The sequence below is a fragment of the Podarcis pityusensis genome, assembly GCF_964106645.2.
Source record: "Podarcis pityusensis genome assembly, chromosome: 18".
Classification (NCBI taxonomy): domain Eukaryota; kingdom Metazoa; phylum Chordata; class Lepidosauria; order Squamata; family Lacertidae; genus Podarcis; species Podarcis pityusensis.
Window position 1 is genome coordinate 2,237,422 of NC_138043.1, and position 20,647 is coordinate 2,258,068.

At 47.5% G+C, this 20,647-nt stretch overlaps 2 protein-coding genes and 1 long non-coding RNA gene across 5 annotated transcripts in view; all 3 read left to right on the top strand.

Annotated features, from left to right (window-relative positions):
• Window positions 1-6,461, top strand: part of LOC308467257 (protein unc-13 homolog A) — a 123,555-nt gene extending 117,094 nt beyond the window's left edge. Inside the window, exons 41-43 of one of the 2 annotated variants that reach the window (XM_080988767.1) lie at window positions 673-765; window positions 3,351-3,510; window positions 4,776-6,461. In XM_080988767.1, the coding sequence (XP_080844893.1) occupies window positions 673-765; window positions 3,351-3,510; window positions 4,776-5,067 (545 nt within the window). In that variant the 3' untranslated portion in view covers window positions 5,068-6,461. The remainder of the gene's footprint in view (window positions 1-672; window positions 766-3,350; window positions 3,511-4,775) is intronic. The other variant, XM_080988766.1, reaches the window with a different exon arrangement.
• An 81-nt stretch (window positions 6,462-6,542) lies between these two features.
• LOC308467551 lies at window positions 6,543-8,558 on the top strand. Its single transcript, XR_013981208.1, has 2 exons — window positions 6,543-6,740; window positions 6,779-8,558. It is a non-coding gene; the product is annotated as an uncharacterized lncRNA (long non-coding RNA).
• Window positions 8,559-11,676: 3,118 nt separating this feature from the next.
• Window positions 11,677-19,308, top strand: DOHH (deoxyhypusine hydroxylase). Of its 2 annotated transcripts, none has more exons than XM_080989174.1 (5): window positions 11,677-11,948; window positions 15,398-15,704; window positions 16,604-16,680; window positions 17,353-17,590; window positions 18,736-19,308. In XM_080989174.1, the coding sequence occupies exons 2-5, from the start codon at window positions 15,431-15,433 to the stop codon at window positions 19,050-19,052; spliced, it is 906 nt and encodes a 301-aa protein (XP_080845300.1). In that variant the 5' UTR covers window positions 11,677-11,948; window positions 15,398-15,430; the 3' UTR covers window positions 19,053-19,308. The 2 variants fall into 2 exon arrangements, with proteins under 2 accessions (XP_080845300.1, XP_080845301.1); XM_080989175.1 differs by lacking the exon at window positions 11,677-11,948 and adding an exon at window positions 11,953-11,973.
• The last annotated feature ends 1,339 nt before the right edge of the window (window positions 19,309-20,647 follow it).

Below are 20,647 nucleotides of genomic sequence, written 5' to 3' on the forward strand. Positions count from 1 at the left end.
TAAAAACATTGGCAGGATTATTTTAATAACCTGCAGTTTCATAAGAGTATATATTTAAAGATGAATAACTGACCAAAGTAGGTGAATTTGAATATGCAGAAGATATTAAAAAATAAATTTAAGGAACCGCAGAAAGAGGCGGAAGGAAGTCAAGTTTTGAAATGTCAAAATGATACTCTGGTTTCTCTTCAGATCGTATAAATCTTTTGCCTTTTTCAAAAGAATAGTATAAATAGTATAGAATAGTATAAAATAACAATATCAGCATATGAAAGTTGAACAGAAATTCAGTCTTAACAGTTACAGTAAACCATTTCTAAACTATAATCAATAAAACAATGGGAAGCCACAGCACGTAAAATAATGCAATACAAATTGAGAAGCAGAGACTAGAGGAAGGCGGATGGAAGGAGCCTTGCCTGATGAAATCTCTCCCCTCACAGTTCTTCCAGGGAAAGATTTCTCCAAAAAAAATATGATAAGATAGGAAGGACCTCTCAAAAGTGGGGAGCCTCTGAAGCAAGCGTCAGTCCTCAGTCCACCAACAAGTTTTTGGGGGGTTTTCTTGGAGAGGGGAGGAGCGGGAGAAATCACCAGACAGGGAATGGGCTGAAAGTTTGTGCACTAATTTCCCGTTCTGCATCTCCATGCTTCCCTCCCTCTGCCGGGCAGGATCCGGAGTGGACGACCCCGTAGGAGAGGTCTCCATCCACGTGGAACTGATCACCCACCCTGGGACCGGGGAGCATAAGGTCACCGTAAAAGGTGAGCCGGAACTGGCGGTCGTAGACTTGGCTCATCTAGTCTGTGTTAGAATTCCTGCTCCGCGATTGCAGTCAGGGGATTGTTGTCTATCACATGACGGTGTGTGTTTTGACTCCATATGTAGCCTTATTAGACTTTGCTCTGCTTTGCTCCTGGACAGGAGGAAGGAAGTCAAATGACACCGAGGGTTGGTTCAGAGAAAGAGTTCTTTATTTCTGCTCTCTGGAACAGCAGAAAGGCACCTGCGTGGTCAGTCCACAGCAAGTCCAAAGAAATGAGAAATTTCGTGCAGTATATATATCCTCCAGGCACCCTCTCCCCCCTTCCCCAGGAATCCAGCCACTTCAGCTTATACACGCAGGTTGACATCACAGATGTTCCTGCTCCGGCACTCTTAACCATAAAAGGGTATTCCTTCCTATACTTCTGACCATAAAAGGATCTTCCTTCCTGTACTTCTGACCATAAAAGGATCTTCCTGTTCCTACTCTTATCTTGGAGCAAGAGGTCACCATCTCCAAGAACACCCTCTGGCGCTGTTCCCAGACTAGGTCTGTGCGCCTTTGTGGTCAGGATATAAGATAAGGCACAGATGTGTCTTCCCTGTTCTACTGGTACAGTGGTGCCTCGCAAGACGAAAAGAATCCGTTCCGCGAGTCTCTTCGTCTTGCGGGTTTTTTCGTCTTGCGAAGCAAGCCCATTAGCGGTTTAGCGGATTAGCGCTACAGTATTAGCGGCTTAGCGGGCTTAGCGGATCAGCTGATAAGCGGCTTAGCGATCAGCTGTTAAGCGGCTTAACGATAAGCTGATAAGCGGCTTAACGATCAGCTGATAAGCGGCCTAGCGATCAGCTGTTAAGCGGCTTAGCCGATCAGCTGATAAGCGGTTTAGCGGCTTGGGAAAAATGGGGGGGGGGAGGAAAAAAACCCCGCAGGAACTCACAAGACATTTTCGTCTTGCGAAGCAAGCACATAGGAAATTCGTTTTGCGAAGCACCTCCAAAACGGAAAACCCTTTCGTCTAGCGGGTTTTCCGTCTTGCGAGGCATTCGTCTTGCGGGGCACCACTGTACAGTCAAGGTCATCCTTGCCGTCACAAACTGATAAAGGAGAGGGCTCTGAGCACTTGTTTATACAGCTGGTTTTTTGGCTCAAGAGCTCAAGTTAAAGCATTTTAGCTAAGGAAAAATAGGGATTTTGGTGCAGTTTCAAACTGCCTGCACAGTCAGTTTTGGGTTTGGGAAACCCATTCCTTCACACAAAGTGGGAAGTGACGGAGACAGGATGTTTGTGTTCCGTGAAGTGGGACTCTTGTCCTTTGTTCTTTTTTACTCTTTGCTGTCCGATGCTAGAGAGAGAGGGAGCCATGTTGCAGTGCTCCGTGCGTGTTTATATGCAAATAAAGTAGATTAGCCAAAATGCTGAGGTCTGTCACACGAACTGCACAGACTCTGCGGATCCCTAAGTGTGCCGATGTCGGTTGGCATCGGTCGCTGCAATGTTCGGGCAGAAGAAAGCTTTTGAAGCTCCCGAACGATCGACCAGGAGGGAGAGAACATGCCAGTCGGGCATGTGTCTCTGCCAGGGTCCTACTCGAGTGTAGGGCAAGCTCCTGTATGGGCATCAAACCTGCAACCTTGCTGTTACATTGTGGGAATGTTGTGGATAGTAGGAGAGGATCTATTGATTGAATAGTCTCCTTCCACGCTTTTTTATTTTATTTGTTTTTTATCTTATATTTTGGAAATGTACACCCAGTTTTTCTTTTCCTTTTAGTTTTTGGGGGGGCCCCTAAGAGAGCAGGGCCCTAAGCTAGAGCTTATTTAGTTTATCCGTAAATCTGACACTACTCAGGACCATGGAGATGTTCTGCCCTTTGATCTGAAGTTTAGGGCCAGATTTCGGTTTGATGAGGCCCTCAGCTACTGAAGGGAATGGGGCCCTTTCTATGTCCAGCTGTCCTTTGTCCACAACAAATTGTCGCTGGTTTTTTGTGTTGAATATATGCTATATGGCGATTTATGGACCTAATAGGTATCTCAAGCCATTAGCCCATGTTGCCCTGCAACCAGTCCATGCAGAATGTAGGCACCCTATATATAGAAAGGAGCAAACCAGGGATATTTTAGGGAGCAGGCGGGGCCCATGACTGACATCCGTGATGACCAAACTTGGCCCTCCAGCTGTTCTGGGACTACAACTCCCATCATCCCTAGCTAACAGGGCCAGTGGTCAAGGGTGATGGGAATTGTAGTCCCAAAACAGCTGGAGGGCAGAGTTTGGCCACCACTGACTTACATCCTAGGAGCCTACACAACACAAAACACTATATATAGAAAGGAGCAAACCAGGGATATTTTAGGGAGCAGGCAGGGCCCATGATTTACATCCTAGGAGCCTGCAAAACACAGAACACTGTTGCTGGATGTAGGTTTTATTTTATTTGTTTTTCATCTTATATTTTGGAAATGTACATCCAGGTTTCTTTCCTTTAAATTTTTTTGGGGGGCCCAAGAGAGCGGGGCCCTAAGCTACAGCTTGTTGAGCTTATACGTAAATCCAGCACTGCGCCTTTTTCTCGCCCAGTGGTAGCCGCCAACGACCTGAAGTGGCAAACGTCGGGGATCTTCCGCCCCTTTATTGAGGTCAACATAATCGGGCCCCACCTCAGCGACAAGAAGAGGAAATTCGCCACCAAGTCCAAGAACAACAGCTGGTCTCCAAAATACAACGAGAGCATCCAGTTGTAAGTGATTGTCCTTTCTCCCTGTTCCTTCATCTCGGGAGTAACTCAAGAAGGGCAATTATAGCAAACCTCGGTCCTGCCTCCTCGCCAGGCCAGCCGTCTCGATTTGCAATACACCTCCGCCAGTAAAGCGAGATGAGTGCCGCAACCCCAGAGTCGGCCATGACTAAACCTAACAGTCAGGGGTCCCTTTACCTTTACCTTTAAGAACCATTTTATAGGGACGTGGGTGGCGCTGTGGGTTAAACCACAGAGCCTAGGACTTGCCGATCAGAAGGTCGGCAGTTCGAATCCCTGCGATGGGGTGAGCTCCCGTTGCTCGGTCCCTGCTCCTGCCAACCTAGCAGTTTGAAAGCACGTCAAAGTGCAAGTAGATAAATAGGTACCGCTCCGGCGGGAAGGTAAACGGCGTTTCCGTGCACTGCTCTGGTTCACCAAAAGCGGCTTAGTCCTGCTGGCCACATGACCCGGAAGCTGTACGCCAGCTCCCTCGGCCAATAAAGCGAGATGAGCGCCGCAACCCCAGAGTCGGCCACGACTGGACATAATAGTCAGGGGTACCTTTACCTTTTAAGAACCATTTTAAAATATTGACAAAATATTTTTTTACACACGTTAAAAAGTGTTGGTACTGACCTTGAAAGCCCAGTATCCCTGAGGGAGCATCTCCACCCCCATCATTCAGCCCAGACACTGAGGTCCAGCTCCGAGGGTCTTCTGGCAGTTCCCTCCCTGCGAGAAGTGAAGTTACAGGGAACCAGGCAGAGGGCCTTCTCAGTGGTGGCACCCGCCCTGTGGAACGCCCTCCCACCAGATGTCAAGGAAACAATGTGTTTGTGCAATGCGCTCGAAAAGCACTCAAAGCTTTCTGTTTGCAGCTCTGTAGCTGAATGGCGCTGTGGGTTAAACCACAGAGCCTAGGACTTGCCTATCAGAAGGTTGGCGCTTCGAATCCCCGCAATGACGGGGTGAGCTCCCGTTGCTCGGTCCCTGCTCCTGCCAACCTAGCAGTTCGAAAGCACGTCAAAGTGCAAGTAGATAAAGAGGTACCGCTCCAGCGGGAGGGTAAACGGCGTTTCCGTGCGCTGCTCTGGTTCGCCAGAAGCGGCTTAGTCCTGCTGGCCACATGACCCGGAAGCTGTATGCCGGCTCCCTCGGCCAATAAAGCGAGATGAGCGCCGCAACCCCAGAGTCGGCCATGACTGGACCTAATGGTCAGGGGTCCCTTTACTTTTTTAGCTGAATCCACCTTTTCCCTCCCGCAGCGCCCTTGGCACCGAGACGGGCCCCGAATGCTACGAGCTCCAGGTCTGCGTGAAGGACTACTGCTTTGCCCGCGAGGACCGGACGGTGGGCATCGCCATCTTGCAGCTGAAGGACCTCCTGCAAAGGGGCAGCTGCGCCTGTTGGCTGCCCCTCGGCCGCCGCATCCACATGGACGACACGGGGCTGACGGTCCTGCGCATCCTCTCGCAGCGCAACAACGACGAGGTGGCGAAGGAGTTCGTGAAGCTGAAGTCGGATACGCGCTCGGCCGAGGAGGGCAGCGCCAGCTAAGCCCCACTGTGCCCTGCCCTCTCCCTGCCCTCCCAGTCCTGTGGTCCGTCAGCCCCATGGCCTCCTAGCATCACCTCCCGACCCTCGTTTATGCAGCCATGTCGAAGCCATAAGAGATTCCTGCCTTCTCCTTCCTCCCTGAATTTGGGAGCCTCGCTCCCGCTGCCAAGGATCAAACACCCTCCGAACACACACACACATTGCCAAATCCGTTCAGTATTAACCGCTATGGGGCAGAGGGCAAAGAGGGGAGCCTCCCCCCCAAGTCAGGACCCTTGGCCCGTCCAGTCCAGCATTGGAGAAAGGGGCGTTCTCTGCCCTACCTGAAGATGCCCACGGTTGAATCTCCTGCAGGGAAACAGGGCTCTGGCGTTGAGACGCTACATTTCTGGAAACCGGGGCCAAAGGTCCTGCTGCATGTTTCCCAAGACAGACCCGTCTCCTTCTCACTCATGGCATAGCTGTCAACCGTCCCTTATTTGGCAAGAAAGTCTCTTATCCCAGCGCTGTGTCCCACTGCTGTCCCTTATTGATGATGTCCCTTAAATTTCCCGAGTTTCAAAGGAAGCAGCTCCTCTCCCTCCCTCCCTGCCGGCCAGGGAGGAGGGAGGCTCCAACTGTGTTGCTTGGCTGCGTTGCTCACCCAATAAGGAGTCTAAGAACGACAGGCAGGTGGAGCTTGCATGCCTTGTGCCGATCAAATCGGCCGCGTTGCCTGGGGACTCGCCTTTGCTCAGCGCTTCCCAGCGGAGAGGTGACGGTGGTTTTCCTTGCTGCATCCCCTTTGCCGGGTTGCTGCGCTGTGGGAACCACCGCTTGAGGCTTCGTTTGGCTGCTGGTTGACTAAAATCTCTTATTTTGGCTGCTGATCCCTTATTTTCGAGGCTGCTGGTCCCTTATTTTCAAATCTGTAAGTTGACAGCTATGACTCATGGCCACCTCTGTCCTGATCACAGCTCTTTCCCCAAGGAGCCGTCCTTGCACCGTTGGTCCACAGGGCTCCGGGCTGCCAGCTCAGGCCGGCAGCTGCCCTCTCCCAATGTTTTGGCAAGGGGTCTTTTCAGTCCCCACCGCACCTCCAGGTTGGGTCAGAGGTGGTCGTGTTGGAATTGCTCGAGGCCAAGTGTTGGTCCATCTAGTTCAGTGCTGCCTGCACGAACCGGCAGCGTAGGGCTAGACACACTCCCTAACCGGCAGCATTTGAAAGGAAGCACGGTTTCGCAACACGGGCCGAGCTCTTTGCGGTTTGCAGCGCTGCCGAGAAGCAGAGCAAGCCGTTGGCGAAGAGAAGGGGTTTTAAAGTAGAACCTTTTTTTAAAAAAAATGAAATAAATTTGCGGCTCGGTGGTGCTCAGAGGCGGCTGGTGCCCGTTGGTGGTAGGTTGGGAGGTCAGCAGCAGATGGCGCCAGAGACACCCGAGACCTACTTCCAGTTCCGTAGGGCTGCCGTATGTCTGGGATTTCAACGACAGACTTGGGAAATCGGCCCACTTTTCCTTAAAAAAACAGCTCAACAACTATCCCCAAAAAAACCCCACAACTTTTTGTGTCCAGATTTTTTTACTTCTTGAAATAGGGAAATCCTAAGCTGAGCCTCACAGGGACACCACTGAGACCAAGGAGGTAGAAGAGGAAGGAAGGAAGGAAGGAAGGAAGGAAGGAAGGGAGGGAAGGTTGGAAGGGATGGAATAGGACGTCCCTATTTTCATAGGAGACACATTGGAGGGTATGGTAGGATATCCCTATTTCCACAGGAGAAACGTTGGAGGGCATGGAATAAGACGTCCCCATTTTCATGGGAGAAACGTTGGAGGGGATGGAATAGGACGTCCCTATTTTCATGGGAGAAACGTTGGAGGGGATGGAATAGGACGTCCCCATTTTCATGGGAGGGGATGGAATAGGACGTCCCCATTTTCATGGGAGAAACGTTGGAGGGGATGGAATAGGACGTCCCCATTTTCATGGGAGAAATGTTGGAGGGGATGGAATAGGACGTCCCTATTTTCATGGGAGAAACGTTGGAGGGGATGGAATAGGACGTCCCTATTTTCATGGGAGAAACGTTGGAGGGGATGGAATAGGACGTCCCTATTTTCATGGGAGAAACATTGGAGGGGATGGAATAGGACGTCCCTATTTTAAGGGGAGAAACGTTGGAGGGGATGGAATAGGACGTCCCTATTTTCAGGGGAGAAACGTTGGAGGGGATGGAATAGGACGTCCCTATTTTCACGGGAGAAACGTTGGAGGGGATGGAATAGGACGTCCCTATTTTCAGGGGAGAAACGTTGGAGGGGATGGAATAGGACGTCCCTATTTTAAGGGGAGAAACGTTGGAGGGGATGGAATAGGACGTCCCTATTTTCATGGGAGAAACGTTGGAGGGGATGGAATAGGACGTCCCTATTTTCATGGGAGAAACGTTGGAGGGGATGGAATAGGACGTCCCTATTTTCAGGGGAGAAACGTTGGAGGGGATGGAATAGGACGTCCCTATTTTCAGGGGAGAAACGTTGGAGGGGATGGAATAGGACGTCCCTATTTTCAGGGGAGAAACGTTGGAGGGGATGGAATAGGACGTCCCTATTTTCACAGGAGAAACGTTGGAGGGCCTCTTTCCAAGCACTGCAGCAGCCCAATTCTGAGCTTGGAGCCGGCCCTCCCAAGCAAGGCTGCCTACGCTTACCTGCTTCCGGCTAGCATCCTCACTGGACCCATTTCAGAGAACGGACATGTCTAACTGAGGTCCATTGTAGTGGGTCAACCTCCCCGGGGATGTCCTCTGCCATCAGCGCTGAAGCTGAGACTCATCTTCTTTCTGGTCCAGAGTTGGGGGGCAGGAAACGGGTGCCGTCTTGTCCTTTGTCCCCCCCCCGCTGCAGACGGCCTCCTCCAAGACCCTCTCCTTCTCCCCCAGGACCCGTTAGGAGAGAACATCGTCCCAAAGCGGTTTCATTCCAGCTCCCCCTCTTTTCCGAAGATACCTTTTCCATACCATTTTGCCCTGGGACCAAAGTGTCGGAATTTGAGTTGAATGTTTACACACACACACAAAACCCCCCAAGTCGTATACCTGCGCAGGTGTGCATTCCGCCGAACTTTTTTAAAAATAGTAATTTAAATAAAGAGAAGACATCGACGGGGACATCTAAGCGGTTTAGATTACGGATTCCTCCCCACGGACCTCATCCGTGTTTCTTTTCCCCCAACCTGTCCCCCTCTCTGAACCGAACCGATTCCCTTCTCGATAATTTCTGTCCGGCATGTACTTGAAACTAAACAAACAAACGAAGAGAAGATGATTTCATAATATTAAAAAAAAGGACGGGGGAAAATAGAGTGAAATAAATAAATACCAATCCCGGATGCTCGGAACCAAGTTAATAATTATCCTGTTGTGGACCACATGCACACGTCTTGAAATATGTCATTATCTGTTCTGTTCCTACTTACCTGAAGTGGATTGAGTTGAAACAAAAAAACAAAAACCAACAATGCATGATAGTGAAGATGTTTTGCACTATTTTGAACTTTTGGGGCTCTATACAAATATTTTATTAACTGACATTAAAAAGAAAAGAAAAACGAATGCTTCTTTTCCCTCTCATGTTTCTAACCTGTCCTCTAAGCGTCCGAGGAGTGCCTAGCCAGTGTGATTTTTCTTTCCAAAGGAGCTAAAGTTGTGGGTGTTATAAGAAGAAGAAGAAACTGCTCCCTTTCCCTTATGGGGTACCCAAAAGCCTGTACAGAGTCCTTAAGTAGGTTCCCTATTGGTAGGAGAAAATAACAGAGGCCAACCAGAGAATATTGAGATGCAAAGTAGCTAGTAAGCCTGATCTTTATTAAACTGTTGCATAAGTTCACCCCACGCTTGAGGGAGGAGGAACCCAGAACAAGCCAATGCAATTCTGGGCTGCATCAATAGGAGTATAGCATCTAGATCAAGGGAAGTAATAGTGCCACTGTATTCTGCTCTGGTCAGACCTCACCTGGAGTACTGTGTCCAGTTCTGGGCACCACAGTTCAAGAAGGACACTGACAAACTGGAACGTGTCCAGAGGAGGGCAACCAAAATGGTCAAAGGCCTGGAAACGATGCCTTATGAGGAACGGCTAAGGGAGCTGGGCATGTTTAGCCTGGAGAAGAGGAGGTTAAGGGGTGATATGATAGCCATGTTCAAATATATAAAAGGATGTCGCATAGAGGAGGGAGAAAGGTTGTTTTCTGCTGCTCCAGAGAAGCGGACACGGAGCAATGGATCCAAACTACAAGAAAGAAGATTCCACCTAAACATTAGGAAGAACTTCCTGACAGTAAGAGCTGTTTGACAGTGCAATTTGCTGCCAAGGAGTGTGGTGGAGTCTCCTTCTTTGGAGGTCTTTAAGCAGAGGCTTGACAACCATATGTCAGGAGTGCTCTGATGGTGTTTCCTGCTTGGCAGGGGGTTGGACTCGATGGCCCTTGTGGTCTCTTCCAACTCTATGATTCTATGATTCTATTCTATGATTCAATGGTGCAAAAGCCCTTATATAGACTTTTGAAATTGCCCACCCTGTAGCCCAAGACCACCCCCAAAAACATCACAGAAGGAGGCGGTCCACAGAAGAAATCCTGCCTGCCAGGATACCTGATAATGGTCACTGATTGCTTTACCTGGGCAGCCTGGCTGTTCTTTGGTGATGGTGAATACTTTGGTTTCCCCGAGACCCAGGTCACATGCCCTGGAGAACAAAACAGCCAATATCATAGAATCAAAGTATTATAAGGGGGGGAAAACTACTCCTTTTCCCTTATGGGGTACCCAACAGCCTGTATAGATAAGTAGGTTCTCTATCGGTATGAGAAAATAACAGAGGCCAAGCAGAGAATATTGAGAAGCAAAGCGGCTAGTAAGCCTGATCTTTATTGAACTGTTGCAACAGGGTCCCCACTCATCACACGCAGGAGGGAGGAGAGGAACCCCAAACATTGGTGTGCAAGCTCTTATATAGACATTTGGTGTATGTGTATATATATATATTGTTGTTGTTTAGTTGTTTATTTGTGTCCGCCTCTTCCTGACCCCCTGGACCAGAGCATGCCAGGCACTCCTGTCTTCCACTGCCTCCCGCAGTTTGGTCAAACTCATGTTAGCAGCTTCGAGAACACTGTCCCACCATCTCGTCCTCCGTCGTCCCCTTCTCCTTGTGCCCTCCATCTTTCCCAACATCAGGGTCTTTTTCAGGGAGTCTTCTCTACTCATGAAGTGGCCAAAGTCTTGGAGCCTCAGCTTCAGGATCTGTCCTTCCAGTGAGCACTCAGGGCTGATTTCCTTCCGAATGGAGAGGTTGGATCTTCTTGCAGTCCGTGGGACTCTCAAGAGTCTCCTCCAGCACCAGAATTCAAAAGCATCCATTCTTCGGTGATCAGCCTTCTTGATGGTCCAGCTCTCACTTCCATACATCACTACTGGGAAAACCAGAGCTTGAACTATACGGATCTTTGTCGGCAAGGTGATGTCTCTGCTTTTTAAGATGCTGTCTAGGTTGGTCATTGCTTTTCTCCCAAGAAGCAGGTGTCTTTTAATTTCATGGCTGCTGTCACCATCTGCAGTGATCATGGAGCCCAAGAAAGTAAAATCTCTCACTGCCTCCATTTCTTCCCCTTCTATTTGCCAGGAGGTGATGGGACTAGTGGCCATGATCTTCGTTTTTTTGATGTTGAGCTTCAGACCATATTTTGCGCTCTCCTCTTTCACCCATATATATATATATATATATAAAAAATATATATACATATATATATATATATATATATATATATATATATAATATATATTTCTTTTCTCATAACAAATATCCAGTAACATTGCTAAACATAGTCGAAATAAAAAAATTCCTTCCTGTAGCACCTTAAAGACCAACTAAGTTAGTTCTTGGTATAAGCTTTCGTGTGCATGCACACTTCTTCAGATACACTGTATCTGAAGAAGTGTATCTGAAGAAGTGTGCATGCACACGAAAGCTTATACCAAGAACTAACTTAGTTGGTCTTTAAGGGGCTACAGGAAGGAATTTTTTTATTTCGACTATGGCAGACCAACACGGCTACCCATCTGTAATTGCTAAACATACACTTTCCAATTTCCCCCCTTCTCTGTTGACTTCCCTCAACTACCATTTCTGGTTTGTTACATCAGATGATACATTCTGCTGTTTGTATACTATTATATGTTATCACATTGTTATTAAATAGACATTTGAAATTGCCCACCCTGGAGCCCAAGACCACCCCAAAATTAATATAATGTGCAAATGTGGAGAGGCATAAGAAATTAAAGAAGCAAGCAAGCACAGAGAGAGAGAGAGAGAGAGAGAGAGGAGAGAGAACAAGAGAAAGAAAGAAAATCTTTCAAAATCCACAATTGCAACAGCGACTGATGCAATGTTCCAAACTGAACCCGGAAACTCAGAGCTGCACGCGAGTCTATTATCCAGAAGTCTATCGCCACGCCACGCCTTACGGAATGAAGGCGGAGCAACGCCGGCGTCTCCCTACCAACGCGCATGCGCCGGAGGCCGCCATTTCCTCTCGCGGCCTTCGCCCGTCCGGACTCACCCATTTGAAGCGGAGGAAGGGGGGGAAGAGAAAGGGGGAAAGTACCATTTGAGGCAGCCTCTGGTGAAAAAAGTTCGTTTCGCCCCTCTGAATTGAAGAAGAAGAAGAGAAATACGGAGAAAAAGGGCCGCTTCCACCCTTCTCCCCCCGCCACATTCTCGTGGTACTTGGTTCCGTCCGTCCGCCTCATCGCCGAGCGGGCCTTCCTTCCCGCGCAGGCGCAGTGGTTTACCGGTTACCGCGCAGGCGCAGAAGGCTGCCTTGGACCGCGTGCGACTTAGGTGAGTGGGATAGACATCAAAGCGGGTGGGGAGCCGCCTGCATCCCTGTTGCCATGGAGACGGGATGGGAGGGGGCAGGGGAGCTACCCAGGGTTGGGGGGACAATGGGGGAGGAATTTTGGGGTGGATTTGGGCTTGGTGGGTTGGGCCAGAGCTGGTAATTTTATTTTGGCTGCTGCTGATTTGCATATATTTGCATATTCTGTTTGGGCTGCCTGCGACGTTCGTGGACCCCCTTGCTGATTTGCATGGATTTACATGCGTTTGTTAATTTGCATAGGTTTATTTGCGTATAATTTATTATGGTGCCTGCCAATGATTTTTTAAAATAATAACAGTAATACCGTTTATTTGTTGGTTTCATGAAATTTGTACATCGCTCGATTGCAAAAAAGTAACCGCTCTAAAGGGTTGACCAAAGAAAGACAGATAAAGCGATGAAATTATCCATCAGGAAAATCAACAGCAATAATGAAAAACTTTCAAAAAGTTAAAACAGCTACAGGCTGAGATCCCATTAAAACTTGCCGTCGGCTTTTTAAACATCCCTGGAGGCTTGTTGAAAGAAGAATGTTTTTAAGCAGGTGCTGAAAAATTGCCTGCCAATGATTTGCATAGATTTGTGCATTCTCTGGCATTGATTTGCATAGGTTTGCTCGTTAACAGCTGTGGCCACTTCTGATTTGCACCTGTTTATTAAGCTTCCCAATTTTTTAACGAATCAAGGCCAAATTGCATCAAATTTAACAGGGCTTTTTTTAAAAAAAAAGTTTAATTCCAACTATTTGTGTCCCAGTTTTCCCCCATTACTGCTTGATGCTACAGTGATAGCATCATATACAGTTTATTTCTGGCATAGAGAGTGATTCTGAGCATGCATTTTCTATATTCTATATTCTATTTCTCACTGGGCAAGAGCAAAAAGCTGCTTATTTGAAAGCAAATTACATCTTGCTCCCCACTCCTTTGACCTTTAAAGGATTAACCCAGACCTCTGACCCACAAAATGTCCGAATCACAACAGATTTTGTTTTTTGGTTTTTTTAAATACATTTTTATTGGAAATTTTATTTACAACATAACACAAACCCCCCAACCCAGAAATCCACCCCCATCAGACACAAACAAACAACAAGCATAATATACAACAATACAAACAACCAAATAAAAGACTTCCTTTATCCTGTTTCTGGCATCCTTATTTACTTCTTATAAGCTGTTTCCTTTATGAATAATTGTTAAGATTTTTCTAATTTATTTAAATATCCACAGTCTCCTGCAGACATTAATCGAAACAAGTCCAGGTATGAATTTTAGGGCACTGTTTTGTGAAGTATTCTCTGCATTTTCCCCATGCTTTTTGTAATTCTTGCCTAGTGTGATCTCTAATTGCCTCTGTTAATCTAGCCAGTTCAATATACTCTAACAGTTTGTCTTGCCATTCCATTTTTGTTGGCACGATTTCTTTTTTCCAGTTTTTAGCAATTAGGATCCTTGCCGCTCCTGTAGCATAGAGGAATATTTTCTGATCTTCTCTTGCTATACCTGCGTCCGTTATCCCTAGTAGAAAAGCTTCTGTATTTTTTATAAAGTTATACTTAAACATTTTTTTAAGCTCGTCATATACAATGTTCTAGAAGCTTTTGAGAATCACAAGAGATTTTGGATGAGTTGGACTCTGCTGCACCTTACCGGTACAGTAATTAAAAAATTTTTTTCATCAGTATATACCTGGGAGTGTTTTCGCCAAAATGCTTTGGCCAGGTGTCGATCTGCGTGCTTGAGCAATAACATAAATAATTTCCCATTTATGGGCGTCTTCCAAGACTTAAAAGCCAAACCATCTCCTGAGTCAACAATTATGTGTGTATCATATTCAGAGTTGCCTGGAGGTGACTGTGAAATGGAATTTTACCAGCGACTCGGCTTGGCTTCCCCAGAAAATTTTGGATCTGGAACCTTTTTCCCCTCTGCAACGGGAGAGATCCAATCGTTTTGTTTACCCCACAGAAGCCAAACAAGCAAAAATTAAACCAACTGCAATTCATGTTAATTTGACACCTTCCAAAAATATATGGACCAAAGGAGTTGGACATTTGCTTGAACTCACTGCAAATTCAGGGTGGATAAAAATCAATGGTTAAAAAAAAATAATAATCAGAGTTTAAAATTTAAATTGGATTTTTTAAATAAAATCCTTTTGGAGGAAAAATCTTTCTAAAGATTTTCTATTTAAGTTACATTATAGTCCAAAGGTTATTCATCAGGAAATAAGGATTTGTTTTTCATGTGTGCTTAAACTCAGTTGTTTTATAAATAATTGTTTAGCCACATCAGTTAACAAACATGGATACGTATGCTATAATGTTATTGTTTTAGTTAAATAAATTTTTAAATTGTTATTAAGGAAATGATTAGTTTTCTCCTTCCAATAAACAACAGCAGAAAAGTTGTCCAAATAGAAACAGTTAACTTATTAAACCTCACCATAATTTCATAATTACCTGTCTGTGTATTTCTAATAGTAGAACCAAATCGGTAATTTTTGATATAACTGTAAAAACTACTCTGAAAATTTATCAATCCAAATGAAACCTTCATCTGGTTTGTAAATATTAAGATGATACCAGCAAGAATGAGTCTTTCTGTAAAAAAAGGAAGAAGATTTAAATCAAGTCTTACTGACTAGTGATTTAAATCGTGATTTAATAGCGATTCGATTTAAATCAAATCTACCCTGATTGCAATTTACTTCTGAGTAGACATTGCTTGGTTCCTGTTTTCTCCAACCCATCTTTCCAAAACTTTGCAAAGTTTGGGCTTCGCTAAAAAGTTTGAACTCGCTAAAATGACTGAATTAATAAAAAAACAATCAGGCGACAAGGTTGAAAAAAGAATGGGATTGATTTAATAACTATCTAATAAAATACGGTTCCAACAACATCACTTGGCTATGCCCTAGACTAACTTCACAGATATAAGGGAACGTTGTTTTTCAATTATGGAATACAGATAAGTTGAATGTAAAAGAAATTTGGAAACCCCAAAGAGATCGAGGGAAGTCAAATAATATAGAAGGGACTCAAACCACTTTAGGAGAATAATCAGAACGTGATGAAAAAGAAAAGTGAATATGAAGGTAATGTCGTTCTAGGAATTTTGGGTATAAAACATTCAAATGATGGTTTGTAATCCTTATATAATTTTGTGTTTTTGATAATAAATTTTTGTTTCCCCCCAAAAAATGTTGTTTAATTTTTACTTTTTTCATATTTTGTTCATGTATAGCTTTATTTTCTGTTTATGTGAATGCAACGATCAATTTATTTTCTTGCCGTGTAAATTCTAAAACGAAATGAAGTATTTTTAAAAGGGCGGGGGGGAGTTTGGACTTCTCCGAAACACGGACTTTCACAAAAAACAAAAACCCTCCTTTTCTCTTCCTTTAGGTATTTTTTGAAGTAGCTCCTGCCCGGGCAACCATGGTGACTGAGAAGGAAATTGAACAGATTGGCCGGACGCTGGTGGACGCTGGCCAGCCCCTAAAAGCCCGTTTCCGGGCGCTATTCACCCTCCGAAACCTAGGGGGGGCTGCAGCCATTGAGTGGATCAGCCAAGGTTTTGGGGATGACTCTGCGCTCCTCAAACACGAACTGGCTTACTGCTTAGGGCAGATGCAAGACGAGAGAGCGATTCCAGTCCTCATTGAGGTTCTCCGAGACGCTAGCCAGGAGCCCATGGTCCGCCACGAAGCTGGTAAGAGGGGTTGTGTTGACAGATTGCAGGGGGGCTGGTTTGGGGAACGCTTTTAACGTCTGGAGAATTATTATGGGATGCGGGTGGCGCTGTGGTCTACAGAGCCTCTTGGGCTTGCCGATCGGAAGGTCGGCGGTTCAAATCCCCGCAATGACAGGGTGAGCTCCCGTTGCTCGGTCCCTGCTCCTGCCAACGTAGCAGTTCGAAAGCACGTCAAAGTGCAAGTACAGTGGTACCTCGGGTTAAGTACTTAATTCGTTCCAGAGGTCCGTACTTAACCCGAAACTGTTCTTAACCTGAAACACCACTTTAGCTAATGGGGCCTCCTGCTGCCGCCACGCCGCAAGAGCCCAATTTCTGTTCTTATCCTGAAGCAAAGTTCTTAACCTGAAGCACTATTTCTGGCTTAGTGGAGTGTGTAACCTGAAGCGTATGTAACCTGAAGCGTATGTAACCCGAGGTACCACTGTAGATAAATAAGTACCCCTCCGGCGGGAAGGTAAACAGCGCTTCCGTGCGCTGCTCTGGTTCGCCAGAAGCGGCTTAGTCCTGCTGGCCACATGACCCGGAAGCTGTACGCCGGTTCCCTCGGCCAGTAAAGCGAGATGAGCGCCGCAACCCCAGAGTCGGCCACGACTGGACCTAATGGTCAGGGGTCCCTTTACCTTTACCTTTAGGTCTAAACCACAGAGCCTAGGACTTGCCAATCAGAAGGTCAGCGGTTTGAATCCCCGCAATGACGGGGTGAGCTCCTGTTGCTCGGTCCCTGCTCCTGCCCACCTAGCTGTGTGTCTCCATGGGGTCTACAGCGGGAGAGAGGGATATAAACAAATAAAATTAATAACACACACACACACCGCTTCCACCTTCGTATCTCATTCTCTCCCTGCTTTTGACAGGCGAGGCACTCGGTGCCATTGGGAACCCCAAAGTTCTAGACGTCCTCAAACAATACTCCGAAGACCCTGTCGTCGAGGTAAATCCAGGGGCTCCTTTGCAACTCTTCCCCGAACCTGACCCGATCCAAAAAGTTAACACCCCTCCCTCCTTTTTATATATATATATATGTATTTATTAGTTTTTTTAACATACCATTTTCAACAGTAATTAAACATACTTTTTCACCTTATTCAATTTTTTGACTTCCATCTGTCCTGCCTGAAAATTTTCCAATCTAATAATCTCTTAGTATGCATGTCTTACTTTCCCTATTACATTTAAAACTCATAACCAGTATCTCTATCTACTTTATAAACACTTCGTATATTTCTCCTTACAAAACTTCTTGTAGTCCCACTAGTGTAATTTGTTGGTTACAATTGCTCTTCAAATAATTCATATGCTTCTTCCAATCTTCTGTAAATTTCTGGTCCCGCAGGTTTCGAATCCTTTCTGTCGTTTTGTCCAATTCTGCATAGTCCATTAATTTCGTCTGCCGTTCTTCTTTCGTCAGAATTTCCTCTCGCTTCCATTTCTGGGCTAACAATACTCTTGCCGCTGCTGTTACGTATAAAAACAGTTTAACATCTTGCCTATTAATATCCTGGCCTATAATACCAAGTAAAAATGCTTCTGTTTTTTTTAAGAATGTATTTCATGTTTTTCACGAAATATACGTTCTTGAAAAACACCCCACCATCCTTTTCAGGTGGCAGAGACGTGTCAGTTGGCTTTGAAGAGACTGGAATGGCTTCAGGAACACCCGGCAGAAGCATCCTCCGGTCCCTACTCCTCCGTAGACCCAGCGCCTCCATCCGAGGAGGCAGATGTGGAAAGGTTGCGGCAGGCTTTGCTTGACGATTCGCGACCGCTGTTCGAGCGATACCGGGCCATGTTTGCCCTGCGCAACGTCGGCGGGGAATCGGCCGTCCTGGCCTTGGCGGATGGTGAGTCTCCTCGCTTCTCTTGGGCCAGAGATTTTGCCTGGTCAGCGGCTTTGGCCGGAATTTGGACCCACTCAGCTGCTTGCCTAGGACCCTCGTACCTACGGGACCGCCTCTCCTGGTCTGCCCCACGGAGAGCCTCAAGGTCCATAAATAGCAACACCCTAGTGGTCCCGGGTCCTAAGGAAGTCAGATTAGCCTCAACCAGAGCTAGGGCCTTTTCAGCACTGGCCCCGGCCTGGTGGAATGCTCTGTCTCATGAGACCAGGACCCTGCAGGATCTGATTTCTTTCCACAAGGCCTGTAAGACAGAGTTGTTCCGCCTGGCCTTTGGCTTGGGTCATTTTGGACTCACAGCTGTCCATGGAGGCGTAGGTTAATTCTGTGTCCAGGGCGGCTATCTACCAGCTCCATCTGGTATGCAGGATGAGACCCTCCCTGCCTGCAGACTGTCTGGCCAGAGTGGCGCATGCTCTGGTTATCTCCCGCTTGGACTACTGCAATGCGCTCTCCGTGGGGCTACCTTTGAAGGTGACCCAGAAACTGCAATTAATCCAGAATGCGGCAGCCAGACTGGTGACTGTGAGTGGCCGCCAGGACCACATAACACCGGTCCTGAGAGATCTGCATTGGCTCCCAGGACGTTTCCGAGCACAATTCAAAGTGTTGGTGCTGACCTTGAAAGCCCTAAACAGCCTCGGTCCAGTATACCTGAAGGAGCGTCTCCACCCCCATCATTCTGCCCGGACGCTGAGGTCCAGCTCCGAGGGCCTTCTGGCGGTTCCCTCATTGCGAGAAGTGAGGTTACAGGGAACCAGACAGAGGGCCTTCTCGGTGGTGGCGCCCGCCCTGTGGAACGCCCTGCCGTCAGATGTCAAGGAAATAAGCAGCTATCTTCTCTTTAAAAGACATCTGAAGGCAGCCCTGTTTAGGGAAGTTTTTACTATTTAGTGCTGTATTGTTTTTAACACTTGATTGGAAGCCGCCCAGAGTGGCTGGGTAAACTCAGCCAGGTGGGCGGGGTATAAATAATAAATTATTATTATTATTGGGAACACTACAAGCTCTGGCTCTTAAAAATAACGCAAGGCGCTAGTCCTCAAGCCCCTTTCCTGAACTGCGATTCTCCTCTCCCCTCCACCCTCAAGGCCTCCGGTGCGGCAGCGCCCTCTTCCGCCACGAGGTCGCCTACGTCCTCGGACAGATGCAACATGAGGCGAGTGTCCCACAGCTGACGGCCTCGCTGGAGAACGGCGCTGAGAGCCCCATGGTGCGCCACGAGTGCGCCGAGGCCCTGGGCTCCATCGCCCGGGCCTCCTGCCTCTCCGCCTTGCAAGCCCACGCCCAGGACAAGGAGCGCGTCGTACGGGAGAGCTGCGAGGTAGCGCTGGACATCTACGACTACGAGAACGGCGGCGATTTCCAGTACCCTGACGGGCTGAGCAAGCTGAAGACATCGGACTGAAAAGGGCGCAGGGAGCTGGCCGAGTCCCGGCCGCCGCGATCTCATCCCGGTTTGGATTCCCGCAGCGCCGGACGGGGAGACGCAAGACGTCTCGCCTCCGTTTCTAATTTGCGGCCTGTTTCTCTGCTCGGTGGTTGGTGGGTAACGGGTACCTACATCTCGATAGCGGGTTCTGTTCCGAATCTGGTGACTTTTCTGTTTCCCCTTTCTCATTTTTGCAAATATATGTTCACGCGTATTTATTTCGCTTTGAAAACTGACTGCCGAGTCTTCCTTGTGGTAGCGTCAAATGAATGAATGAATCTTTATTTGCGTCAGCCATCGGCCGTAGCAATACAGTGGTATCTCGGGTTACATACGCTTCAGGTTACAGACTCTGCTAACCCAGAAATAGTGCTTCAGGTTAAGAACTTTGCTTCAGGATGAGAACAGAAATCGTGCTCCAGCAGCGCGGTGGCAGCAGGAGGCCCCATTAGCTAAAGTGGTGCTTCAGGTTAAGAACAGTTTCAGGTTAAGAACGGACCTCTGGAACGAATTAAGTACTTAACCCGAGGTACCACTGTAAAACAACACTAGGATATACAAAGAATAGAAATAAAAAGTCAATTATATAAAATACATTTCAGGGTTTTGAATCCATGGTCAAGTACAGTGGTGCCTCGCAAGACGAAATTAATTCGTTCCGCAAGTTTTTTCTTCTTGCGAGTTTTTCGTCTTGCGATGCACGGTTTCCCATAGGAGTGCATTGAAAATCAATTAATGCGTTCCTAGGGAAACCGCCTTCAGACCAGGTCCGGGGACAGTCTGTCCCCCGACCTCTTCTGAAGGCTGGGGGGGGGGGAGAAGGGCTTTTCTTCCCACCCCCAGCATTTTAAAAAAACCCCGGGACAGCGGAGGACTTCTCCGCTGTCCGGGGCAATCTTAAAATGCTGGCGGGCGGCATTTTAAAATCGCCCGGGACAGCGGAGGACTTCTCCGCTGTCCGGGGCGATGTAAAAGCCCCTGGGAAGGCAGGCAGGGGGGAGCAAAGACTTTCGCCCCCCGCCCGCCTTCAGAAGAGGTCCTGGACCTCTTCTGAAGGCGGGCGGGGGGCGAAAGTCTTTGCCCACCCCCACCTGTCTTCAAAAGCCGTCCGCGATAGCGGGAAGCTCTTCCCTGCTATCCCGGACTGCTTTTAAAATGCTGGCGGTGGGGAGCAAAGCCTTTCGGCCCCCGCCGGCCTTCCTGGACCTCTTCTGAAGGCCGGAGGGGGGGAAAGGCTTTGCTCCCCACCACCAGCATTTAAAAGAGGTCCCCGGAGATTTCCCTATGGGCTTTCGTCTTGCGAAGCAAGCCCATAGGGAAATTCGTCTTGCGAAGCGCCTCCAAAACAGAAAACCCTTTCGTCTTGCGGGTTTTCCGTCTTGCGAGGCATTCGTCTTGCGGGGTACCACTGTAGTGGATCTTATTCTGATTGCCCCAGCTAAAAACCTTGCCACCTTTGCCGTCACCTGCTCATCTTGATCTGCCAAGAGAAAGGACACTGTGGCAGTGGCTGGGCGACCCGGGATGGACGATAAAAGAGGGGTGATAATCTCATTCCTCAAGTCTTTATA

Excerpts from the sequence above, each read along its gene's own strand:
- DOHH (XM_080989174.1), top strand. The coding sequence starts at position 15,431 with ATGGTGACTGAGAAGGAAATTGAACAGATTGGCCGGACGCTGGTGGAC. Across the intron at positions 15,705-16,603 it reads CATGGTCCGCCACGAAGCTG|GCGAGGCACTCGGTGCCATT; the intron begins GTAAGAGGGGTT and ends TGCTTTTGACAG. Across the intron at positions 17,591-18,735 it reads CGTCCTGGCCTTGGCGGATG|GCCTCCGGTGCGGCAGCGCC; the intron begins GTGAGTCTCCTC and ends TCCACCCTCAAG.